Raw genomic sequence first — 23,966 nt, forward strand, 5'->3', positions numbered from 1 at the left:
GTCTTTTTCCTCTCTTTCCAAAGCAAAAAGTTGTTCTTAAAAGTAAATTTTTATCGGCACAAGTAAACTGCGTGACAAAACATCCTAAATGACCCGTAAATCTTCTGTTCTTTCGCTAACTAGTAGTTAGCGTGTTTTCGAGGCTACGAAACCTAAGAAACAATAAGAGGCGAATGTATAGGCCAACAGATAGTATGAGTTTATAAAATCAGCAAAAATACGGTTCTAAATTTTAACAAATTCCTATGAATTATATCAAAATGTTCAGGAAAGCCTTTTTTTTTTTTTTGACAGGTTCTATTTTAAATCAAGGAGAGACGATTTTCTAGCTTGACCCCGGTTACGTTATGCATTTTCTCTTGTAAAATACGTCCAATAGCGTAAATTCAACTCAAAAAGTACGGTGTTTTTTTCAATAGAATTCAATCTAAACCATATAATACAGTCCGTGAATAGTTGAATTAACTGAATCCACTTCTGTTTTTTGCCTAGATAGTCATTATTTTGAGAAAAGATCCAAAAACCGTGTTTTTGAGACATAATTAGTATGGGCTCACATAAGGGGGCGTGAGCTTGAAATCGTAGCTGACCAAATGTTAACAGATTTTTTCTGATGATACGGCATGAGAAATGTTCAATTTCTATCTTGTGTCTTTGTAAGTAGTTTTATGGACGGTTTATCGTCATGGTTTAGCCATAAAACGCTACTTATAGGTCACGTGACCTGTGACGTCACGCTGTTAGGGGGGCTGGTTACCATCAGCGTTGGCATACAAAGACTTTGGTAGTGCAATAACGTCAAAAAAAGGTTTATTTCAAAAACTGGCGATAATGTTATCTTAGCAAGTCACGTGATATGTGACGTCATACACCCAAAATCGTTGGGGTGACTGACTGGACACGTGACTACATCCCTGCCAAGTTTCGTAATCACAGGTTGTATTGCCGCGGAGAAAATGGGACAGGGGCCACCAGAGGTGCGTGGGGCCACCAGACGTGGGGCCACCAGACGTTTGGCACGATGGGGTCACCACAGGTGTGTAAGAATACGGCATGGGAAATGTTCAATTTCTATCTTGTGTCTTTGTAAGTAGATTTATGGACGTTTTATCGTCATGGTTTAGCCATAAAACGCGACTTATAGGTCACGTGACCTGTGACGTCACGCTGTTAGGGGGGTTGGTTACCATCAGCGTTGGCATACAAAGGCTTTGGTAGTGCAATAACGTCAAAAAAAGGTTTATTAGTAGTATAGGGGATGGGGGTTCCAACGCAACGACCACCGGAGGATTACCCGTCTAAAGTGAATTCCTCGATTCGTATCGCGATTACCCGCATCCCGTGTCTACGTAGTTAAATATGTTAGTCTATATATGGAGTGCGAAGAATGTAAGAGAACTTTTAAGAAAGAAGTGGACTTGAAAAAGCATTTGAAGATGAAGACGAAATGTATGAGCAGCTATGATTGTGGATGTGGTAAGAAGTTTGAGACTAAGGTTAAATTGTTTTGGCATTGTCAGGATTGTGAGTATGACTACGACGATCTGAAAAGGGTCTGGAATTAGGTATAAGATATTTCCTATTATATAGATGGAATCCCAAAGCAATTTCGAAACGGTGTCAATACCCGGTAACGGTGAGATTGACGTTAGACAGTTTTGGCGTCAGTCAGAAAGGAAGGTCAAGAGAACGCTTCGAAAAGGTATAGAGGAATTAGGAGCCCTGAAAGCGAGTATAATGGTAGAAGTAAGTTTGTCAAAAGATGAGGTAACGACAACAGCAATGCTGCGATCAAAGTCACTGGTTATATTAGAGTCCACGAATCTGGATAGGTCACTCAGCGAAGCCTTAGAAGCAATAATGGAGTCGCTGTCTAACTACACGAAAGAAGGATCAGGTTGGACAGTGGAGGAGGTAGAAGGTATGGAGGTTAGCATGGCAAGGTACGTGCCAATACGAGGAGGAAGTTACGTGCCCCTGCCGGTGTGGGTAGAAAGGAAGAAGGCAATCGTTAACGTAAAGAATGACGACAACCGCTGCTTTATGTGGGCAATACGATCCGCACTGTATCCAGTAGATAAGGATCCATGTAGACCAAGCAAGTACCCAACAGACGATTTGGAGTGGGACGGCGTGGAGTTCCCAATGCAGCTGACAGACATACCGATATTCGAGCAGGAAAATGACCTAGCCATTAACGTTTATGGAGTCAGAGACCAAACGATAGTACCACTAGTGTTGTCAAAGAGTAAAGGAGAACGAATACACCTCTTCTACCACGGCGGACATTATTCGTGGGTCAAACATGTTAGCAGACTATTTTACAGACACACCAAGCACAAAGGTAAGAAATACTTCTGCGATTGCTGCTTATTATCGTTTACCAGCGTTAAAGCTCTAAAGGATCACGACGAAATATGTCGCGGAGTCGAAGAAGTGGCGCAACGGATCCAGATGCCCATAGATAAGAACATATCGTACTCAGACCATCAAAAGCAGATGCAGGTGCCTTACGTGATATATGCAGACTTTGAAGCGTTGATAACTAAGGAAGAGCAGAAAAGTGGCGCCACGAATAAGGTAGGATTACACGAGATCTGCTCCTTTGGTTACGTAGTAGTCAGATCAGATGGTAAGGCCGACCCTCCTGTAATTTACCGAGGTAAGAACGCAGCTAATGAGTTTCTAGAAGCATTGCGAGAAGAGGAGGAAGAGATAAGAGAACAATTGAGACGTCCAAAGAAGATGGTATTTACCAAAGAGAACCAGGAGGCTTTTACCAAGGCAAAGAAATGCCACATTTGTCAACATACGCTTCTCCAGTTTGGAAGACGGGCAAAGAAAGCGTGGGACGAAGATGGAAAGTATCTAGGAGAAGCTCATTTCAAATGTGGCAGGTATGCAAGGAAGGGGGAAAAGCCCAACAAGCCTTCCACCCACTGCATTCATTGTCATAAAGCATTCGTTGAGGATTTCTATGTGGATAAGGTTAGAGATCACTGCCATATCACGGGTAAATACAGAGGAGCGGCTCATTGGAAATGCAATATAAACTTCAAAGTAGATCCAGAAATGGAAATACCCGTATTCTTTCACAATTTAAGGGGTTACGACAGTCACTTACTCTTACAAGGAACAGACGGCTCCGAAGTAAAGTGCATACCCAACAACAAAGAAAGGTACATGTCCGTAACTGTGGGCAAGCTAAAGTTCTTAGATTCGCAGCAGTTTATGGCGGACTCCTTAGCAAACTTGGTTAAATACAACACGGAGTTCCCCATTTCCAGTCAATACGGCGCGGAAAGGAAAGGAGTCTACCCATACGAATACATGGATTCCTGGGATCGATTCAAAGAACCCCTACCACCCAAAGAGAGATTCTACAGCACCCTAAACGAGTCCGGTATAAAGGACGAAGAGTACCAGCATGCGTTAGATGTGTGGGAAAAGTACTCCTGTGAGAATATGGGGGACTACCACGACATCTACCTAAGATCGGACGTTGTACTACTAGCGGACGTCTTCCAAAGCTTCAGAAAGATGGCTATGGAATACTACGGGTTGGATCTAGCGAACTTCTACACGGCTCCTGGGCTTAGTTGGAGTGCGCTGCTAAAGAAGACAAACGCGCAACTGGATCTCCTAACGGAATACGACATGTACCGCTTTATGGAAGACGGTATCCGCGGCGGTGTTTGCGGACATAGCAGACGATACGCAAAAGCGAACAATCCCACGGTGGAGTACGACCCGGAGAAGCCAACCACATACATCTTCTACTTAGACGCAAACAACCTCTACGGTTGGGCAGTGTCGCAGTACTTACCTGTACGCGACTTCGAATGGGACAACATAAAGCCCATAGAGTTTTACCTAAACGTAGGTAAAGAAGACGACAAAGGTTACGTGCTGGAGGTTGATTTGGAATACCCAGAGCACTTGCACGACGCGCATGATGAGTTCCCATTAGCACCAGAAGCAATAGAAATACCATTTAAGCAGCTGAGTCCGCTGCAGAGGGAAATGTGCCCTGGCTACAAGCCCTACAGGAAGCTAACGATGAACCTGATGGACAAGAAGAAGTACGTGGTGCATTACCGCAACCTGCAGTTCTATGTGCGCCACGGCTTACGCGTGAAGAAGATCCACCGCGTTTTGAAGTTCACGCAGGAACCATGGATGCGCTCCTACATTGACTTTAACACACAAAAGCGTACGCAGGCAAAGAATGACTTCGAAAAGAACCTGTTTAAACTAATGAACAATAGCGTATTTGGTAAGACAATGGAGAACATCCGCAAGCGCGTAAGCATAAAGATAGCCAGCACCAGAGAGGAAGCAGAAGCATACGTGTCACAGCCTGGATTCGTTAGATACGTAGAAATGTTAAACTTCTACGTGATTCACATGAAGAAAGCGAACCTATTCCTGAATAAACCCGTATACACGGGGTTTACAGTGTTAGACCTATCAAAGCTGCTCATGTATGAGTTTTACTACGACAAGCTAAAACCGAAATACGGTGATAAGTGCCGCCTCTTATACACCGACACCGATTCCTTGATACTAGAGGTGCAGACGGAAGACATTTACGAAGACTGTGTTCCCGACATTGATGAATACGACACCAGCGATTACCCACGCGACCACTTTCTTTACTCCCCTAAAAACAAGAAAGTAATCGGGAAAATGAAGGACGAGATGAAAGGAAAACCCATCGTGGAATACGTGGGCCTGAAACCCAAGATGTACAGCGTGCTAAAGCTGGACGGCGTAGAAAAGAAAGCTAAAGGCGTAAAAAAATACGTGGTTAAGAAGGACATAACCCACGATTCCTACTTAAAGGTCCTGCGTACGCGTAAGGAACAGCGACATAAAATGAACAGCCTGCGCAGCTACGGACATCAAATACACAACGTTACGCAGGAGAAGGTGTCACTGTCTGCATTGGACGGTAAGAGGTGGATGTGTGATGATGGTATCCATACGATAGCATTCGGACATCACACGATAAGCAGTTCTTCTTTGACGAACCCACGCGTGGGACCATCATGAAGATAATACAAGATGGGCTGACCCTTCTTAGCTATCGCACTTCGGATCTGGTAAGTTTCCAAAGACCAATTAGGATCCGTAGCTCTTTTGGATCCTCCTTCTAATTCACCCGGCTCATAGAGATATCGAACCGTGACATCGCCTAATCTCTTTTCCTGGGGGAAGACCGCCCTCGAACTTTTGACGAAGGACTTGTGTTCCACGTGTTTCTTTTTTATGGCATCCTTGGGTTTCATTCCCGTAGCCCTGGCCGCCTCGTTGTTCAAAGCCGCGACGACCTGGGGGAGCCTCTGTGTCCATTCCCTGTTGCGTTTGGAGGGATCTTCCAGCTCTTTCCAATACTGGTATCCAAAGAGACGCTCGGCCAGGGTCTTATTGAATCTTTCAACAATGCTCTGGCCCCTGTGGTACTCAGCTTCGGCTCTCCTAATTTTAGTGCTGTGGTCTTTCAGGGTCTTAGTAACCACGCCCATGAACTCCGTCCCCGCATCCACTTGCAGCAGCTTAGGCCATTTCAAGACGCGCTTATAAATCCTACCTAGGGCTTCTGCGACTTCCCCAGAATCCTTGCTGGTTATGGGTTCGGCGTCCTTATATCTGCTTGCGATATCGACTACGGTCAAAGCGTACCTATAGGTCTTTTTTCTCACCTTATCGTGCGGTAAGAAAAGCAAATCCGCCTGATGAACTTCATTGGGGGTATTTACGGTGAAGCTGGGCCTGGGAATGTACTTGGGCACGGGAAGATAAACCTGCCAGAGGGTTTGTTTTTTTAACCAGTTCTTAGCCGTTTCTTCTGATACCCTGGCCGCGGTCGCGAGTTTCTTGATAGCTGACGCTCCTCTCCAATAGCCTTCAGGTCCATAGTAAATCCTTTTAAGTTTGTCCTCTGTTCGACCCATTATATGAATTCCAAAACAAGATTGATCTTGCGTCCGTTGAAATCCACCGTCTTTCCGTCCACTTTAATGGTGATGTTTATGCTTTCTACCAAGTGAGACAAGTCATAGCTCAAAGAAATGGGAGTGTATTCTACTGGGTCAAATGGATTACCTTTGGGTAGAAACTTGGACATAAGAGAAGACTTTTCTCCATTGCTGTAACTATTGACCAAGTCGCAATAGACTTCGTAAGAGGATGCGACTTTCCATTTCACAGGTATGGCTGTGTTGGTAATTTCCTTGCCTGAGACACCTAGTAAAGATCCCAATGCATCAGCTTTTCCTAGGGTTACCGAGAAATTGTTAGGAAGATTATGTTTGAAGGTCATTTCGTGCGGCAACCCTGTGGTGAGCGTATAACCGCGCTTGGCGAGCTCCTTAGCAAGGGTGATTGGCGTGTAATGTCCATCGGGTAGCATTACGCCTTGATAATTGTTAGACCCCTTATGCACGGTGACCATACCATTTACTAGATTATACCAAGAATTGTACAAAAAGCAACTAACCAGCCGAACCTTATAGGCTTTGATGGGGGGATTCAAGTAAGTGGCAAAGTTATTCTTGTCGCTTTCCAAAAAGACGATCATTATATTAGATACGCCAAAGCCGCGCCTCCGGCCAGCCCTGCGACTCCTACAAATACCAGCTCGCTATCTTTTTGTTTCTTAAGGCTGGTAGTAATTCTTGAACTGAGGCTTTCTCAACCCCGTCGATGCCGCGGGGTGTGCTTGCGCATAGAGCTTAAAGGCGTAGTCTGTGTTTTCGAAGTTCTTATCCGCCTGCATCTTGTCTTGGTAGTTCTTATCCAACCAATCCCTGTAAGCTTGTCTTTTTTCATTCCAAGCTGCCACGTCCCGCTGATATTTCTCCAGCGCCAAGTCGTGTCTCTTCCTTTCGGCTTCGAGACTACTTCCGCCAGTTGCTGCCTTTTCTATGTACTTAGCCGCGTAATTGGCGCCAGTAAATGCTAAAGCAGCAATTAGTGAACCTCCTATCATAGCAGCCATTATACATTAGGGAGGTACTTTTCCTTACGTAGGTAATCCTTTACCATGATAGCCCCGCCTACGGCAGCGGTCATTTTAGCAAAGTTGGCGAAGCTCTTGCTTGGGTCTTCAGTAAAGTCTTCTTTGAGTACTTTCTTACCTACCCAACCAATACCCGCAACGATGGAAGTAATAATGGCTGCCTCTTCAACAGTTTTCAATAACGCGGTTGACATTATATTACAAAGCGAGAAGGTTATTCCATCACGGGTATTTTGCTTCTAGGCTCCTGCGTCACATGTACGGGTTCTACTTTTGGCTTCGTAGCCCGCCATTGTAAGTAGAGGCTGCCTGCTGCTATAGCAACTCCTAACGCGCCGATGACGTACCCAGGATTAATAAAGGATTCCTCTTCTTTTTCCTCCACCTTTTCTTCTTTTTTGGCTTTGTTCTTCCTGGTCATCTCTGCGAGCTTCTTACCGGCAGCAACTCTGCCTGGAGATTTAACCTTGGTGATTCGTTGCTCCTCTACTTGAGGGGTTTCCTCCGCCTTCGATTCAGCTTCACTCATTTATATCTAAGGACTTGAAGGACTTGACAAGTAACTTAAGATGACTTGAGTAAGTACTTAAGGATGACTTGGGAATGACTTGACTAAGTACTTAAGGATGACTTAACTAGGTACTTGAGGAGGACTTGAGGCGACTTGATCAGGTACCTCAGCAAGTGCCGCCTCGAATACCCTTTCGACTTCTCTGTCCTTCTTAAAGTCCTTCCAAGAGGCACCAAAGGTGCCCGCAAGTTCCTTCAAGTCGACATGCTGAGCTACGTGAAGTGCCGCAGAGGCGACTGCCATTAACTTACCGCACTTCAAAGACAACCAGCCGCAGGTTATCTTAAGTTCTTGGGCGATGACATAGTCATCTCTTATGTCCTTCCGCAGTTGCTCCACGTCGTCTATGGGCAGCGCAAGTCCGAGAAGCTTGGTGGCAAGTCGGATGGCGGAATCTGCTACGGCGTCCGTGGTCTTACTTGCAAGGGCAGCCTCGTATCTCTTATGGAACTTCTTGACTTCCTCTTCTGACAACTTATTTACCTGCTCATGGGTAAGTTCCTTGCCTATCATTTCTTTACACTTCCCAGATGACACGAGGATGTTAAGTTGTTCCTTGAGGTTACTTTCATCTAGCTGCGTGGGGACTTCATCTAAGAGCTGCTCAATCTCCATATACATTAGGAGTTAAAGATCGCAGATCTTTATGGAATACGGAAACCTCAAAGAGAAGATCATTTTGGAATGTTGGTGCGTTTTTAAATGCCGCATGTATTCGTGTAACTGTTCCTTGGATATCTCACCGCCGTAGTCGCTTAAGATGGTTTCCAGATCAGACTTGCTCGGAGTATAAAATACGACCAGGGAGCCTATGTTTTCCCTAAAAGGCTTAGAGACGCTGGTAAGCTGCTGCGAGAGCAACCAAACGCTAATATTGTCGTGTCTGCCGCTAAAAGCGAGCTTCACTAATTCGGAGGTGCGTCTTTTTACGTCGTCCCCGCAGGCAATGTCATCCAGTATGAGGAGTGTCTGTGTATCTTTAGGGAATTGTTTGTGCCAAAACTTAAGATGTCCAGATAACTCGTTAGGGTCTAAGATATCTACAAAGAAGTCATCATCTTTCGCGCCCACGCCCGTCCAGGTGCGGTTATTCACGTGGGTGGGGCAGAGCAGCACTATGTAGTCAAAGCGATATCGAAAGGGTCCTAATAGTTGCTCCACCACGAATTGGGTCTTTCCGCAGCCGGTGGGTCCTACTATCAGAGCGTTACAAGGCATGTGATCTGGGTTCATATATATCCCTTCTTTCGAAGGGAACTTGTTCCCTGATATATATGGAGCCCGTGGAAGCAGTCAAAGCAATGGTTAACGTTGTCAAAGAGAAGTCAGACCTGGAGAGGACGGTCGAAATGCAAAGGGAGGAGATCGATCGATTAAACGAGCGCGTAAAGGAGTTGTACGATGAAATGTGCGGTCTAAAGCGCGCAGAGCGGTTTGGTGCGCTGATAACTATGGCGGGCTGGGCTAAGGAGTCCGTTAAGGACTTCATGCGGTATCCTATGTAAGTATGAAAGTCATTAAATGATGTCTTAGAATGTTGAGGATGAAGTTGTTATCTTGTTAAGTAGGGTACGAAACTCCTCAAAAACCCTCGTAGGATGTTGAGGATAAAGTTGTTATCTTGTTAAGTAGGGCTGGAAACTATTCTGAGATGCCCATAGAATGTTGAGGAATGTGTTGTTATATTGTTAAAGGATGTTAAATGGAGGCTAAAATATAGTTAAGTATATATGGACTGTTTGATGTGTAAGAGGGTGTTTAGCACCAAGCAAAGACTGCAATACCATGTTCGGCGTGGAGTTTGCACAAAGAAGCCAATTAGTAAGGTTTGTAAGGATTGTAATAAGGAATTCAGCACCGTTCAAAAGATGCAGCAACACCAGGAAAGACGCGTCTGTAGAAGCGCCTGTAAGGATTGTAATAAGGAATTCAGCACTCTTCAGGAAATGCAGCAACATCTGAAAAGAGGGGTTCGCTGTAGGACTAGGCAGTGTAGTTTCTGTGATAAGATACTTAGCAGCCGCCAACGTCTTCAGACACATAGAAAGAGGCATGAGGAGACTTATCGATTCCTCTTTAGGACCTACGACATGGAAGGAGTAGATTGTTACCAGTGCGGTGATGTTATGAATTGTGAACATAAAGAGGAATATCTAAGGAATAGAATAGACTACCATAGGAAGATAAGCAGAACGCTGCCCCGCTTTGACGCGTTAGAAGGTGTCCCATGGACTAACAGGGAATACTGGAGGCAGCAGTGTGAGATATGTGGATGTGTAAGAGAAGAGGAACACATCCATAACTGCTTAACAAGATGATAACTTTATCCTCAACATTCTACAAGGGTTTCTGAGATAGTTTCCGACCTTCCTTAACAAGATAACAACCTCATCCTCAACATTCTACAAGGGTTTCTGAGGAGTTTCAGACCCTACTTAACAAGATAACGACCTCATCCTTAACATTCTGGGATGGATATATGATAGCCCACGCAGCCGCCTTCTTAGGAGGATTACTAATTACCCTAAGTATATATGGACTGTATTACGTGCGAACCCCCTGCTGACTGCATCGTTAAAAAAGAGTCGCCGACCCTCATTGTCGACGAACCTCACTTAAACGACGCGCCTAACCACATAGAGGAGACGGGGCAACCCTTCTTTCAATGTCAAACACCCACCGCCCATCCTGCTTACCATGTGAACGCAGGTGGGTAAATTCTTCGCCTTGTATTACGTACCGAACTCTGTCAGGCGCCCACAGGGAGTATTCTACATTGTCGTATTTGAGGAGTAACCGCATGCGGTTCAAATCCTCAAAGACAACGTAATTTTTTATTTCGTATGCAATGCCCTCAATTAAATCACGCCAATGCACTTGCTGTAGCTGCGAACTACGTTCACAGCCCATATATTCTATGAAATATCTTTAAGTGCGTCTTTAAAGTGTTTGTGTTCCTAAAGCGCTTACAGCACCACCTACAAGGTAGACGAATTCCTCGCGCATACTCCGTGATGCTCCTGCAGATGTCGTCGTAGTCGTTGCTTATCAGCACCTTAAATCCATTTTCCTCGTAGCCGTCTAAGAGGCGGCGCTGATCCTCAGACAATACCCCGTTGCCTTTCGGAGTCTTTAACTCGATGCAGAATCCACGGTAATGCTTATGGGCGTTCAAAATAAGCAGATCAGGTTGACCGCGTTGATATCCTTTCTGCCAGCACTTTATGCGCTTGCCGTCCGAATCTTGCAGTTCGCCTAGGCCGGGTGCTATGAGCATTTGGGGGTAGAACCTGCGAATGTAATTTACCACCTTTTTATGTAAGTCAAACTCATTCTCAATCTTAAATACCAATTTGTTGGGGCCGTCAAAGCGCCGCTCTATCTCGTACTTGCCGGTCTTCCTTAATGCGGGAAGGACTTCCTCAAAGACCCAATCGCGGAACTCTACGGCCTTGGGTAGTTTGGAGCTGAATATCAGTTCATACAACCCAGGCTCTGAGATAAACACGGAATTTGGCTGTGCGTTAGCAGGGGCGCCCTGTTTTAGGGCCCCCTTTAGCTCATCCAACCTTTTCTGGTATTTCTCAGAAACGTGCTCTCTAATCGCATTCCTTGGCTTTTCATATCCCAACGCGGCAGCCGCTTCCTTCGCCTTAAAGTACAAAGTTTCGCCTTGCACTATGCATTGCAGTTTGGTGTTGTTGTTTTCGAATACGCGAAGCATATTATACATAAGGAATATTTTAATAGGCAACGCTCTTTAGCTGATTCATTTCTACGCTCAGTTGCGCGTCAGACACAACAAAGACGTACGCGTTTATCTTGTCGCCGTCGCCCGCGGAGGCATTCTTGGTGCGCTTGATCTCCAATGTTATGCCATCCTGGGTGTTTACCAACCGCAACCCCTGACCATGTAGGTCTTCATCGTTGGTCGTGCGCATGTCAATCCATAACGCATATTTATCCTTAAAGAATTCCTCGGGGCTAATTTGGTCACCAAACTTACGCATTGCCTCCCTGTACACGTCTGCAGGCTTTATTCCCTGGGAGTAAACCTTGTTGGGTACTCCGTTAATATTTACCCCCACGTTAGTAATGTTGGGGTTGTGAAAGGCTTCTGAGTCGCGCTTGCCGGCCTCGTAGGGCTTAGCAAACACCAGCATTAACCCCGTGAGACTTCTTCGGGGGAGATTGATACTTTGGTTGATAACCTCGTCCGTCTTGTCCAGAAAGCTAAATGTCTTGTACATCACTACGTGGTCGTAAAGGAATGCCTTGCCGGAGCTGTATTCCATGCCAGCGCTACGGGCCAGCTCTTCGCTGTACACGGTCTCATACTGCAGCTCTAAGTTGGTGATAGAATAGGGATCAACAGCTCCGCTAATTGCGCTGTCCATGCCTCCAATGACGTTTGTAGTGTCCGCCAAGGTTACTTCAAACTGTAACTCGAATAACTGTCTGGGGTAGTACACGCCATGACTCGTAATTACTTCGAAATCCAAGGGGATGACATACTTGCTACCATAGGCGGTCTTTACCCTCGTTGCGTCTGCTACTGCGGTTGCTCCACTGGAGTCCGCAGGCGCTGGGTTGGTATCACTGCGAAGCTTACGAAGGATAACGCTTCCAATTCCTTGTTCCACCCGCTGTGCACGGTCGAAGGCTGTTAGCCACAGATCCTTATACGTGGTGTACAGATCGTACCTATTTAAGTCCAAGAGGGATTCCCCGGCAAACTTGATTCTCATCTTAGAAACAAGGTTTCTGCCCACGTTATTGACGGTATAGCGCTTGTCCTTGGTGCTGGGCTGCACCGCTAGGTCAAACCTTAAAGCCAGGGTACCGGGAACCAATACTAGGTTATCCGTTAGGCGGGGCACGCCTACGTACAAGGTTTCTCCTGGCTTTGCGCTGCTGGGGGTAAAGGTGACCCGGTGAAAGGTGCGTTCTGCTTTCAGCCCGCCAACCTGCTTAGGTAATACGTTGGGGTTTAACTTTGAGCTTATCATATATAATGGAAGTAGAAGGAACGGATTTTGACCCCAACACTGAAGAAGGTCAAGTCGACATTAACGATGAAGAATTTGATAAATGGACTAAAAACGCGGAGGCAAAGCCTTTGCTTTACGACATGGCTTTGGCAAGCAAGTATGGCAGTAGGTGGAGAAGCTTCAAGGCAGCCTTGAATCGTATGTGGCAATCAAAGAACCGCGGCCCCGTTCCTGAGTACTTGGAACTTCAAAACATAAATGAGGAACCCGAACAAGAAACCGTAGAGTGGGCAACGCAAGAGCTAAGGCAGCGCTATTCCCGCTTTGAGGCTGACGACGTAAGGCTCACAGAACGCGGAAACAAAGTCCTCATAAGCGTACAAGACCTGAGATTTCCTGACAAAGACCGCTGGACGAAACCACAACCCCTCTTTGATGAGAAAGGTGACGTTAGGGGCGACGTCTCAAGATTAAAAGGCTTTCAACTAGCTACCCGAAGTGCGTTAGAAAGGTTGGAAACCCTGAATGAAAGGGTTGCGTTAGAAAAACGCGTCGAGGAGCTGCAAGAAACGTTGGAAGAAAGGGAAGCAGATTACATGAGACAAAACCAACTACTCCTTGATGCTCAAAAGAGAGAACTTGACGATAAAAATCAGCTAATAGTACAGATGAGAGAACAAAGAGACAATGCCCTACGCAATAGGGACCAAGCCCAAAAAGCCTTCGAGCTCGCCCTGCAAGACCTGGATATGAGCAAGGAAGAAGCTAAAAACTTGCATATCACCATAGCCGGCTCTTTGGAGGAACGGCGGCAGTTGGTTGCCGAAATCAACACTAAGGAAGAACAAATCCGGCAAAGAGATCAGGCCATTGAAGACCTGGAGGGGCAAATAGAGCGGCAGCAAGAAGTAGTTGCGGACCAAACTCGTCCCGAAGAAGAAAGGGAAGCAGCTCAAAGGGAATTAGAGGCTCTTCAGGAAAGACTGGTGGAATTGCGTACGCAAAGAGAAGGCTTGGAAAAGGAGTTGGGGCTTACCACCAAGGAAAAGATAAAAAGAGCTCTGGTGAAGTATGGTATTCCGCTGGCATTTGCGGTCGCTATTTCGAGCGTAGTAGGCGTGATCTTGTCCGCGCTTAAGGCTACAGGCGCAGGCGTAAAGAAATTAGGCAATGGGCTGACGGACTTGGGAAAAAAGATGGCAGCCGGTCTTCCTGGGCTGCTGGGTAGCGTTCTTGGCCTGGCACTTAGGACCGGCGGAGAACTGTTAAAGTTTGTAGGGAATAACATTTGGATCTTGGTCGTAGCTATTGGGGTGGTCCTCCTGAAGAAGATGAAGGCTTAATCTTATCCTTCTCATCGGGCGGTGCCCTGCTTTGAGGATAATGAAAGACGGTATTAGCACCGCCCTGGTAATTTGGAACCAACGGCAACACACTCATGGTAGAAATGGGCTTATGACTCTAGGCTGCATTAGCGGGCCTGCGACCTATGCGATTTATTCCAAACTTGCCGTCATCAGAAGTGACTTGCAACTTAGCATATTTACAATTGGCTAGCATATGAAAAGTCACTGGCGTTAGGTCTTCAGTGGACCTAGTGTAGGGCTCCATCGAAAAATGGGTAACTTTCCTGGTGTTCGTTGAAGTTCGATAAGGAAGCAGGGGCTTATTATTCTCATCGATAAGCCTAAACCCCACATTCGCATGCGTATTTGCATTAATGCTAATAGTGCAAATGACCAATGCAGTGCCCCCAACTTCAACCCACAGTCCAACGTCATGCCAAGCGCCGTTGTCATATCCCTCTTCATCTAAGCGGTGGGCATAGCGCGTTTCCCTCACGTATGGATTCATATATTTCAAGGATCAAAGATCCTCCTAAAGGCTAACCACCGTCAAAGTGCTGATGGTCATGTGGTTATAGACAGTATCCCTTTGATTTTCTATGCTATTTATGCAAACGCTCCCGGAGTCATCTATGCGCATTTGCAGCTTCACTTTCCCATGGCAGTCGGCAACTAGGTGAAAAGTCCAAACGGAAAGATTCACAGAGCTATTCGTTGGCGGCTCTACTGAGAAATGTGTAGGCTCCCTGTTGTTCGTCTTCGCGCGCATGGGCTGTAATGCCCCGCTGTCGTCGCAGAAACGAAATCCTACGTTCGCATTACTAACGGCTCCCAAAGAAATACTGCATAATATCAACTTCTTTCCGGAGTAGTTCAGATCCACTGACATCCCGGTGACATCAACCCAAGATGCTTGGGTGTATTTTTTCTCGCCTGTGTAAGTCGTATAGACACAATCTACTCCAGCTACGTAGGGGTTGTTCATCGCCATATATAATAACTCAGACCAATGCTTGCGGCCGTTAAGCCGGCTTTTAGTAAGTTATGGTCATATTCCTCGGGTATCGTAGGCAGGACCTTCTTCTTGATTACGTTCTTTGGTTTCCCTGCAGGATTCTCTACGTGCTCCTTCTTTGGCTTCTCCACGAAATGGGGAATGTTCCTAAGAGTGTCAGAGTTCACGTCATTCACCCCAAACTTCATGTCTTTGGTAGCTCGTTGAAGTTTGTTGTTGTAACCCACGACGGAATCGGCGTTGATGACCAAATTACTTGGCATTAGCCAACAACCGGGCGACAGGGCATAATCCAGCCGCACTTTAGATTGCTGCACCGCAAGTTGATATCTTTGAACTGACTTAGAAATCTCATTCTCGATAACAGCGCTTTCGAAGAGGACAAGGAATACTTGTTGCGTTTCCTGCGACGCACCACTGGCATCTACGATGGGGCTGCGAGTGCTAACCTGGGCCCCTAGAATGCAGTAGACAAAGGCTTCGATGCTTCGATTAATCCTTGCGAGATTCTTTAGACCAATGCCCTTTGCGGCAAAGAAAGGCGCCCATGGATATCTCTGCTTGCTTTCTATGAAGTAGATCAGATTCCCTTTCGTTCCGCTGCCTCCTAAGTCGGAGAATTCGTAGGAACTGGGATACCCCATACCCGGCGTTTCTATGCTGGCACCGACGTAGGAGGCATACGTATATGTTTCTCCTAAACCATGGGCGGCACCCTCTTTGTTGCGAAAATCAGGGTTGGTAAGCTTAAACTCATTCCTTAATCGCTCCCATGCGACTTTGTCATATTTGTTATCCTTTGGGTTAAAGACAGTGTCACCAGGAAGCGGCGCTCCTAACTCAAACAATATCCTACGAATAGTAAAGGCAACGTGAAATCGTAGGAAAGGAATATGGAACATATCCGCGGCTATACCACATCCTTTAGTAGCAGCCCAGACAGCAAAGTTTAACTGCTGCGGCCAATACCGCATGTTGGGACCTGATAACCATTCTCTGGATTCTTTCCCTGAGGTATGTTTCATGGCAGTTTCTCTAAAGATGTCTCTGACTTTTGTTTTGAAAGTCGTAGGACCCACGGGAATCTCCAAAGAGGTAACCATCTTAGCAAAGTCTTCCGCATCTTTGTTGTCGTAAAATGGGTAATTCTGGGTGGTCACTAATAGATTCTTTGGGAAGTTTGGCTCCTTTTCTACCGTCTTAGGATGCTCGGCGGTCGCCTTTGGCTTCAAATCCTCATTGCTGTACATTCTTTCGTCGTTGAAGTAAATACCGTCGGGTCTTCTTTCGAACTTACTAGGGTCTGCATGCGGAAACATCTTCCTAAAGGCCCTCCAGTTCCAGTAATCCCGGTTGTCGTGATGTGGCTGCTCCTCTATATCATTCCCAAAAGCGTCGTACATTAGTATATATAATGGATGTTATACCATCAGCACCTCAGTTGTACCCAGATGTTCCCAATTATCACACTACGGCACCAATAACGGAACCTAACGAAATGAATGCCGAAAACTTCAGGCTCAATAAAGCAAATTTAATCCTGGCTTACTTGGGAGGGCAAACACAACACTACGAAAAAGTCCGAAAAAAGTACGTCAGAGCCCGGAGTACGCTACATAAGATTTCGATAACTTCAGGATCCATATCCGTTGTGTTAACGGGCTCCGGCGTTGCTACTTCGCTTACTGGGCCGGGAATAATCGTTGGAGTTCCTTTGGCCGGCGTTGGGGCAGCCTGTGGTATTATTTCAGCCGTTGCTACGGGCATTATGAAACAGTTGTCAAGCAAAATATCCAAGCATGACACGACAATAGCTCTGTCAAGGGCTAAAGTAAATACAATTACCGATCTTGTCTCAAAGGCTTTGCGTGACAGAAAGATAGACGACGTAGAATTCTCGCTTATCTTATCCGAAGAGGAAAAGTATGAGAAATTAAAGTCGGACATAAGGAATAAAAAAACAATCGTAAAAGATCTTTCCGAGGAATCTCGCAAAAAGATCTACCAGGAGGCAAAAGAAGAGCTTCAAAGAAAGCTTGCTCAGTAAACATCTGCTTTGAAAAAAGCGAGACAGGATTCTATTTACATATCGAACGTCAGTCTAGAAAAAATGCAAATTAGAGTGTAAGACATAAATATAATAATTTTCACATACATAATTTTCACGTCCAGATGTGTCTGGCGTTCGCTTGTGATCGTGGACTTTGGAGCTGGGGAGGCCTAAAGTCCCGAGTTCAAGCCTCGCTGTAGACGCATTTGGACCGGTTGCTGTGAGTGAAAAAAAAAGCCTCCCCCACTCACAGCAACCGTGGGGGGAGGGGTGGAAAAGAAAAGATAGAAAGTGCGATTCAACCCCGCGATGGGGGGTTTCGCGAGGAAAAGTTGTAAAAGTCAGGGGGTGTCTCGGGACGCTGTCCGGAGTTCACCCTCTGGTGGGTCGTAAGAAAGATATATGTGTATGTACTAGAGGGCCTCTGGCGCGGGATGAAATAAGCCCCGTAAGCCCAAAATGCAAAAAACCCCACTGGGGATAGCTTGGTGTTCTGCGCGATGCATTCCCCAGTGGGGTTTCTGGCAAAATAAACGCCAGTTTTGCATTTTTATTTTCTCGGAATCCATCCTAACAGGGGGTGGTTGGGGTTGGGGTCAATTTTGTAAAATATTTCGTAGATTACGTCAGGGTAATAAGGAATATCCTTATCCAGCCGACAAAACATCCACTCGGCTCTGCTCATATCAGAAACCTCGGGAATAGACTTACCGGTAATTTCAGACAAAAGATAGGGAATAGCTTTGTAATATTTCCCTAGTTTTAATTTTTTCAGCGTTTTCCGTAGACTTTGTGGGGTTGGCTCTTCTAAGTGGTCTATGATTTTCTTCCTTACTTCGTTGTTTAAATATACCGGTCGATAACCTTGGATACGACTCATCCAGTCTCTAAAGTATTTTATTCTCTTATAAGGTGTTTTCTTACGACCTCCATTGGCGTAATATTGCTCTTTGGTAGCATTTGGTACGGCATTACGAATGTTCTTACCACACTCGTAACACTGCGCTGACGTGTCGTCTTCTATTTGCATTTTCTTACCACAACAAATATACTTATTTGGCTTAGTAGGTACGAACTTGGGTTTCAAGCACTTTACACAGAAATCATAAGCAAACTCTTTACATTCTTCGCACTCCATATATAGACTAACATATTTAACTACATAGACACGGGATGCGGGTAATCGCGGTACGAATCGAGGAATTCACTTTAGACGGGTAATCCTCCGGTGGTCGTTGCGTTGGAACCCCCATCCCCTATACTACTTTTATTTCAAAAACTGGCGATAATGTTATCTTAGCAAGTCACGTGATATGTGACGTCATACACCCAAAATCGTTGGGGTGACCGACAGGGCACGTGACTACATCCCTGCCAAGTTTCGTAATCACAGGTTGTATTGCCGCGGAGAAAATGGGACAGGGGCCACCAGAGGTGTGGGGCCACCAGACGTGGGGCCACCAGACGTTGGTGGAACGTGCCAAGCTTACTTGCTGCGATCCCTGCACCCGTTCTGGAAAACAATGGAACATTGTTTTGTTTGTTTGTTTGTTTGTTTGTTTTTCGTTAATGTTCGTTGTATTATGCCCTGTTTCATGGGACAATTCCAAAAAAAGCTGCAGATTGCGCGAGAAAAGGTAGCCTGCGTCACATCCGGAATTTACAAATTGACATAGTATTTGATATACAGTTTCCAAGCCCTGTACCAAAGCCGGAACATGACCCCGTTAAGTGTCACTCACCGGGCAACAACATCCGACGGCCGAGTGAATCGCAGTCAATAATTTCGTTTTCTATTTGAGGACATAATGAGCAGAGATTCCACGGTAAGTTAGTATTGTAGTGAATGAAAGCATAATCTTAGTTTTATTAAGTAATGCTTTTCAATAATGAGTAAACTTCATGGCACTTCGAAAGCGCGCCGACTGTAGTCAAACTGTTGACGACAGTAAAACTGATTAGTTACTAAGACCGTTTGAAAATCTTAATCAGTACTTGAACCAAAAAAATCTTTCTAAAAATACCAATAAAGCTCAAATAAAGGATTCATATGCGATATAGTCACGAGCCCTACTTATTACTGGAAGACAGCCCATGAGAAATATGATCAATATGAGCTAAATACTTGGTGGAGTAGAGAGGGAGTTTTTGTATTAATATTGACAGAATTTTATAGTGTTTGTTCTAATTGTTCTTTTAATTTATTTTTTGGTGTGAGGTATACAATATAAGGGTCGACACGCGTTAGATCACTGTATTAAACCAGATAGAACTGAGATATCTGGAGATATCAAAAATCCGATACACCATTTTGAAGTTTTAGTGGAGGTAGCGTTACGTGACGGCACTAACAACGGCTGCGGGGAAAGGGGGCGGGGACTATTTTGAAGTCTGCTATCATGTTCGTCGACTCTATCTTCAGTGGGTCACACTTAAGAAGTCAATTTCAGAGTTTTACTCTAAAAAATGCCGAAGCCAAAAGACAAATGTGGCTATACTAACAAATAATATCAAATCCCACAACAAACAAAGAAGTTTGATAATCAAAACGACATAGGAAAGTTTTAACCGTACTGATTTATTTCCGGCAGGCATGTTTCGGCGGCCTTACGCCATCATCAGTGTGACAAGATAGTCCTTACAAATGTAGTGTAATACATCGCTGCTATTACACCAAACAAAGAAGCATTGTATTATTGTTCTATGTAAACTTTGGCCTCAAGTTTAATACAGAATATAGAACAATTTTGAAAGACATGCACGCGCAAAAATGTGCAGTACTACAGGATCGAGAGCACTAGCGGGGGGAGGGCACTTGCCCAGCCCAAAAGCACATTGCCCCACCCCCTATGAACGAGGCCTCGCTACGCCCATGCATGATAGATTAAGTACAGCTCTTTTGCAACCACACAATTAAAGGAATTATGAAAGCGAAGTAAAGAAAACAGTATGAAATAGACTAACAACAGTCAACGAACGGCGCGGCCTGAGACCGAAAGTAACGCGGGCTCAGGGGAGTGACGAGGGTTTCTTTTGTCTCGTCTATCAGCTGTCTATCAGTAGAATTCATCAAGTGACATTTACTAATCATAGAAATAGATGTATTCCTATATATTACTGTACGATATCATCGGGATTTTCATAAAATCTTTGACTATTCCAATTTAGGATTTATGATAAGATTTTGACGTAATCTTTTGAAGCATGATAGCGCACACGTTCACGCTTTGGTTCGTAAATATTACGAGTTTCAACTCGCAGAATAGCGGTAGAACTACATATGGTAAAACACTGTTTACTTGTTAACCTTTAATCATATAGTACAAATGAAATATGCTAGGCGGTGATTCAGGTTTAAACGAAGGAGTGATGGTGAGTTAATAGCAAGTCGATCTTTGTCTAATTTTATTGCCTATTGTATATCAAGACAAGTGGCTGTGGCACTAAACGATATTGAAAGCCGTTTTGAACAAGAAACGATATTTTGCTTATATGAGAAACTTTTTCTTCGATTATCTTCAATTGACCCAATTCTCATCATGAATCTTCAAATAATTGTTATATTGGCGTGTACTGTAGATTCTCATATTTGAAGAATCCACAGGATGATTGATATAATTTGATGCATGAACGCAAACACAACACTCAAATATGAATTCTTCGTTTGCACATGACTTCATAGTCGCCATGTTAGATGAGTTTAACAAAAGAATTGTCAATGAATTCTTTTGTTATATCATCCAACGTTCCCACCGTGTCTTTTGTTATTTCACTCCCTTGGGAATGATTGAAAACCTGCAATAATTACACGGTGATTCATAAATGTATTACGTAAGCTTATTTAACAACGAACAGGAGCTGGAATATGTTTTTGTTATATAAAATTTTTAAAAATATTTTATCTCATATGAATGTTCTTATTAAACTTAGGTTGGCTTTACAAGGCTTAATTCGAAGCAAGAAGACATTCAAGTTCACCAGAAAGAAATTCTTGGTGTTTCTTATGAAGGAAATGCAAGATGGAAGAAGAAAACAATGTATGCTCGATGTGGAGTAGGAGTCCTAACTATCATATGCACCATATTAATGATAGCTCTTCTTCTCACTTTTGAACTTAATCTTGCATGTAACTCCAACAATGGAACAACCAGCTCCAATGGCAGACAATCTTTAGAAAGTGCTGCCAAGTTCCTTCTTTTTTCAGATTTACATTTGGATGATTTCTATGATGATTCAGTTGGCCCAGACCCCACAAACTGTAGAATGTTAGGAAACTACAGCAAAGCCAGCTATAAAGCACCCTATGGACGAGTAGACTGTGACTCACCATTAACATTGATTGACAGCATGTTAAAAGCAGCTAAGGGAATTAGCCAGGATTACAACTTTGCTTTAATGACAGGTAAATAACTGTAGCATCTTTTGACATTAAGGCAATTTGGGGTGCAACAACAACAACAACAACAATAACTTTATTGGGCCCAAGGAAAGTACATTAAGTACAAAAAAAAAATGTTATTTGGTATATCAGTTGATGAGAGCACAGACATTTAGAAATAGCTTTAGAAACTAATCGAGCTAAATGTCTGAAATGGTGCAGTAAGGATGCTGTATAATTTTTGATTCTGCAGTATTTTGGAGCCTGTCAGCCTCTCTTTGCTTGTGGTTTGACTTGAGTTTTAAACATTATAAGACCTCATCTATGATCAATAAAAGTACAGTCAATGAAAATCTATGAGTGATTTGTTAAATGTATTGCCTTTTGTTTCCTCTTCATCATCAATTCTACATATGGGTGTTGAAGTGTTTAAAAGACAGATGTACCGCTGTACTCTTCAATTGTACATACCAGATAAAACAAACTACAAAAGTCAATTACTATCAAAAATCGAGTTAGATCATGTATCCACAAGCTAGAAGCATGAGCGTGGCAGAGTTTAGAGAAGCCAAATATTTAGTTTGGGCTTCCTGCACTGATTCTAGTTGCTTTGACCTCTGGATCTGCAACAGCATATTTTACAGAATTTTTTTTTTATAAACAAAGACATTTAGACATTTGGGAGGCCATGCACAGGGTCATAGTTTTTTAGTGGAAGATGAAATGGTGTTAGGATAATTTATTTACTCTAGGATATAAATTTCTGCTTCTTAATTAAGTGGCTATAAATTATTTTAAAGGGGATTTTTCTGCTCATAAGATGGATCGTCCATACTTCACAAATTCTACGGTGCCACATCATGTGCTGCAAAACATTGCTTTAGCTGTAAACAGTATTAGAAAGGAATTTCCTTCTACACCTGTATTCCCTATACTTGGAAACAATGATCTACCTGACCATTATGTCCTTCCATTGGATGAAACATGGTACAATGAAACCCTTGTCCTTTTTGCACCTCTTATCCTGTGCAGTGGTTGTCCTGCAGAAGTGCCAAAACCAACATCTATGGATATCCTGGAGAAGACTTACTTGGATGGTGGTTATTACAGTGTCAACTTGACAACAAAACGTTAGTAGTTCACAACATGCTAATAAGACATTCCAAGTTGCTTTGCGTAAATCAATGATTCATCTTGTTTAGGACTGTAATTGGCAGCTTATACTTACCATTACCATGTTAGGTGCAACAGTTTTGAGGAAAAATTGTACCATATAAATTAGCATTAAGAATGACTGTTTAATACTTATTTTCAGATGGGCCAATTGTTCTCATTGTCTTAAATACTATGTACTGGAATGTTTATGCAAGCACAGGCAACCCAGTCATTCAAGCTGTAGCTAGACGACAAATGGCATGGTTTCATAGACAACTAAAACAGGCAAAGATCAATGACCAAAAAGTTATCATAGCTAGTCATATTGCTCCAGGGTGTGTATCAATATTAAACCTCTCAATGAAATATAGCAAAAACATTAAAAGTAGATATATTTTATTCTTTTTTTAGGATTGATCCTTTTAATGGTGCAAGTTTTTGGTTAAGTAACTACACAGATATGTATATCAAAATAGTTACTGGGGATTATAGAAATGTTGTTGCAGGTATTTGCACTAACATTTTTGTCATTTTTTATATATAAATTCTTTTGATCTCCCATCAATTATTATTTGTTGCAGGTCAGTTTTTTGCTCATATTCACAAGGATGATTTTCACCTACAAACACAACAGGTCCATATGTTCAGCCAGCCACCTGCTAATACATCATTTGCAATCTTTTCGCCTTCTGTATCTCCTGTCTATTCCAATAACCCTTCTTTTAGGGTGGTGTATATTGACGAAGAAGAAAGAGCTTTGCTGGATTATGATCAGTATTATTTGAATCTAGTCATGGCAACAGGTACTTAATGTATTATTTTACTCCATGCTTTCTGTCTTATCATTAATGCATACATTTGATTAATTCCCAGAATTCAATGCAACCAACTGGCAGTTTAGTTATCGATTTAGCGAGCATTATCCGTCATCTATTCCCTATATCAATGCTGATCGTATATATGAGCTAAACCAAGGTCTGTTAAACACGACAAGTGACAAAATTTGGCTTAACTACATCTTCTCACGTACAGTAAATTACCAACCAGGAACTTATTCACGATTCCAACTTTACTGTGCAATGAGATATGTGTTTAATGAAGGGTACCAGAAGTGCATCTCTAAGTACAATGTTCCAGGAGGATAATACAAATTAGTGTAGCATAACCCGTGCAAAAAAATGTTCTTGGAAGTTATTATATATATTATTTTTTAATATATATTTTTAATGTTTTCCTTACAAAAACTGTCAATGAGTTATAAAGTAGATGGTGGATTAAGAACACAAGAAAACGTTTTGTTGTTAGGAAAAGCACGAAAATAACTGAAAGTGCACAGGAGTTCTGTGTACTCACATACTAGCAAGCACTAACCAGGGGGGTGCTCTTGCCCGTTAAGGGTAGGGATGTGCCGCTGAGCCCTCCGAACCCTGCTCCTG

General features: G+C 43.7%; 1 protein-coding gene across 2 annotated transcripts; it reads left to right on the forward strand.

The window, feature by feature from the left end:
• The first annotated feature begins 18,722 nt into the window (after window positions 1-18,722).
• LOC116289175 (cyclic GMP-AMP phosphodiesterase SMPDL3A) lies at window positions 18,723-23,821 on the forward strand. 2 transcript variants are annotated; one of them, XM_031696052.2, is made up of 7 exons: window positions 18,723-18,823; window positions 20,928-21,399; window positions 22,176-22,505; window positions 22,691-22,865; window positions 22,942-23,036; window positions 23,112-23,333; window positions 23,404-23,821. In XM_031696052.2, exons 1-7 carry the CDS (start codon window positions 18,806-18,808, stop codon window positions 23,673-23,675), a joined length of 1,584 nt encoding a protein of 527 aa, XP_031551912.1. In that variant the 5' UTR covers window positions 18,723-18,805; the 3' UTR covers window positions 23,676-23,821. The 2 variants fall into 2 exon arrangements, with proteins under 2 accessions (XP_031551912.1, XP_031551911.1); XM_031696051.2 differs by lacking the exon at window positions 18,723-18,823 and adding an exon at window positions 20,051-20,369.
• The last annotated feature ends 145 nt before the right edge of the window (window positions 23,822-23,966 follow it).

The sequence above is a fragment of the Actinia tenebrosa genome, unplaced genomic scaffold (assembly GCF_029948245.1).
Source record: "Actinia tenebrosa isolate PJP-AT-01 unplaced genomic scaffold, QUT_ActTen_1.0 PGA_scaffold15__27_contigs__length_11533743, whole genome shotgun sequence".
NCBI classification, from domain to species: domain Eukaryota; kingdom Metazoa; phylum Cnidaria; class Anthozoa; order Actiniaria; family Actiniidae; genus Actinia; species Actinia tenebrosa.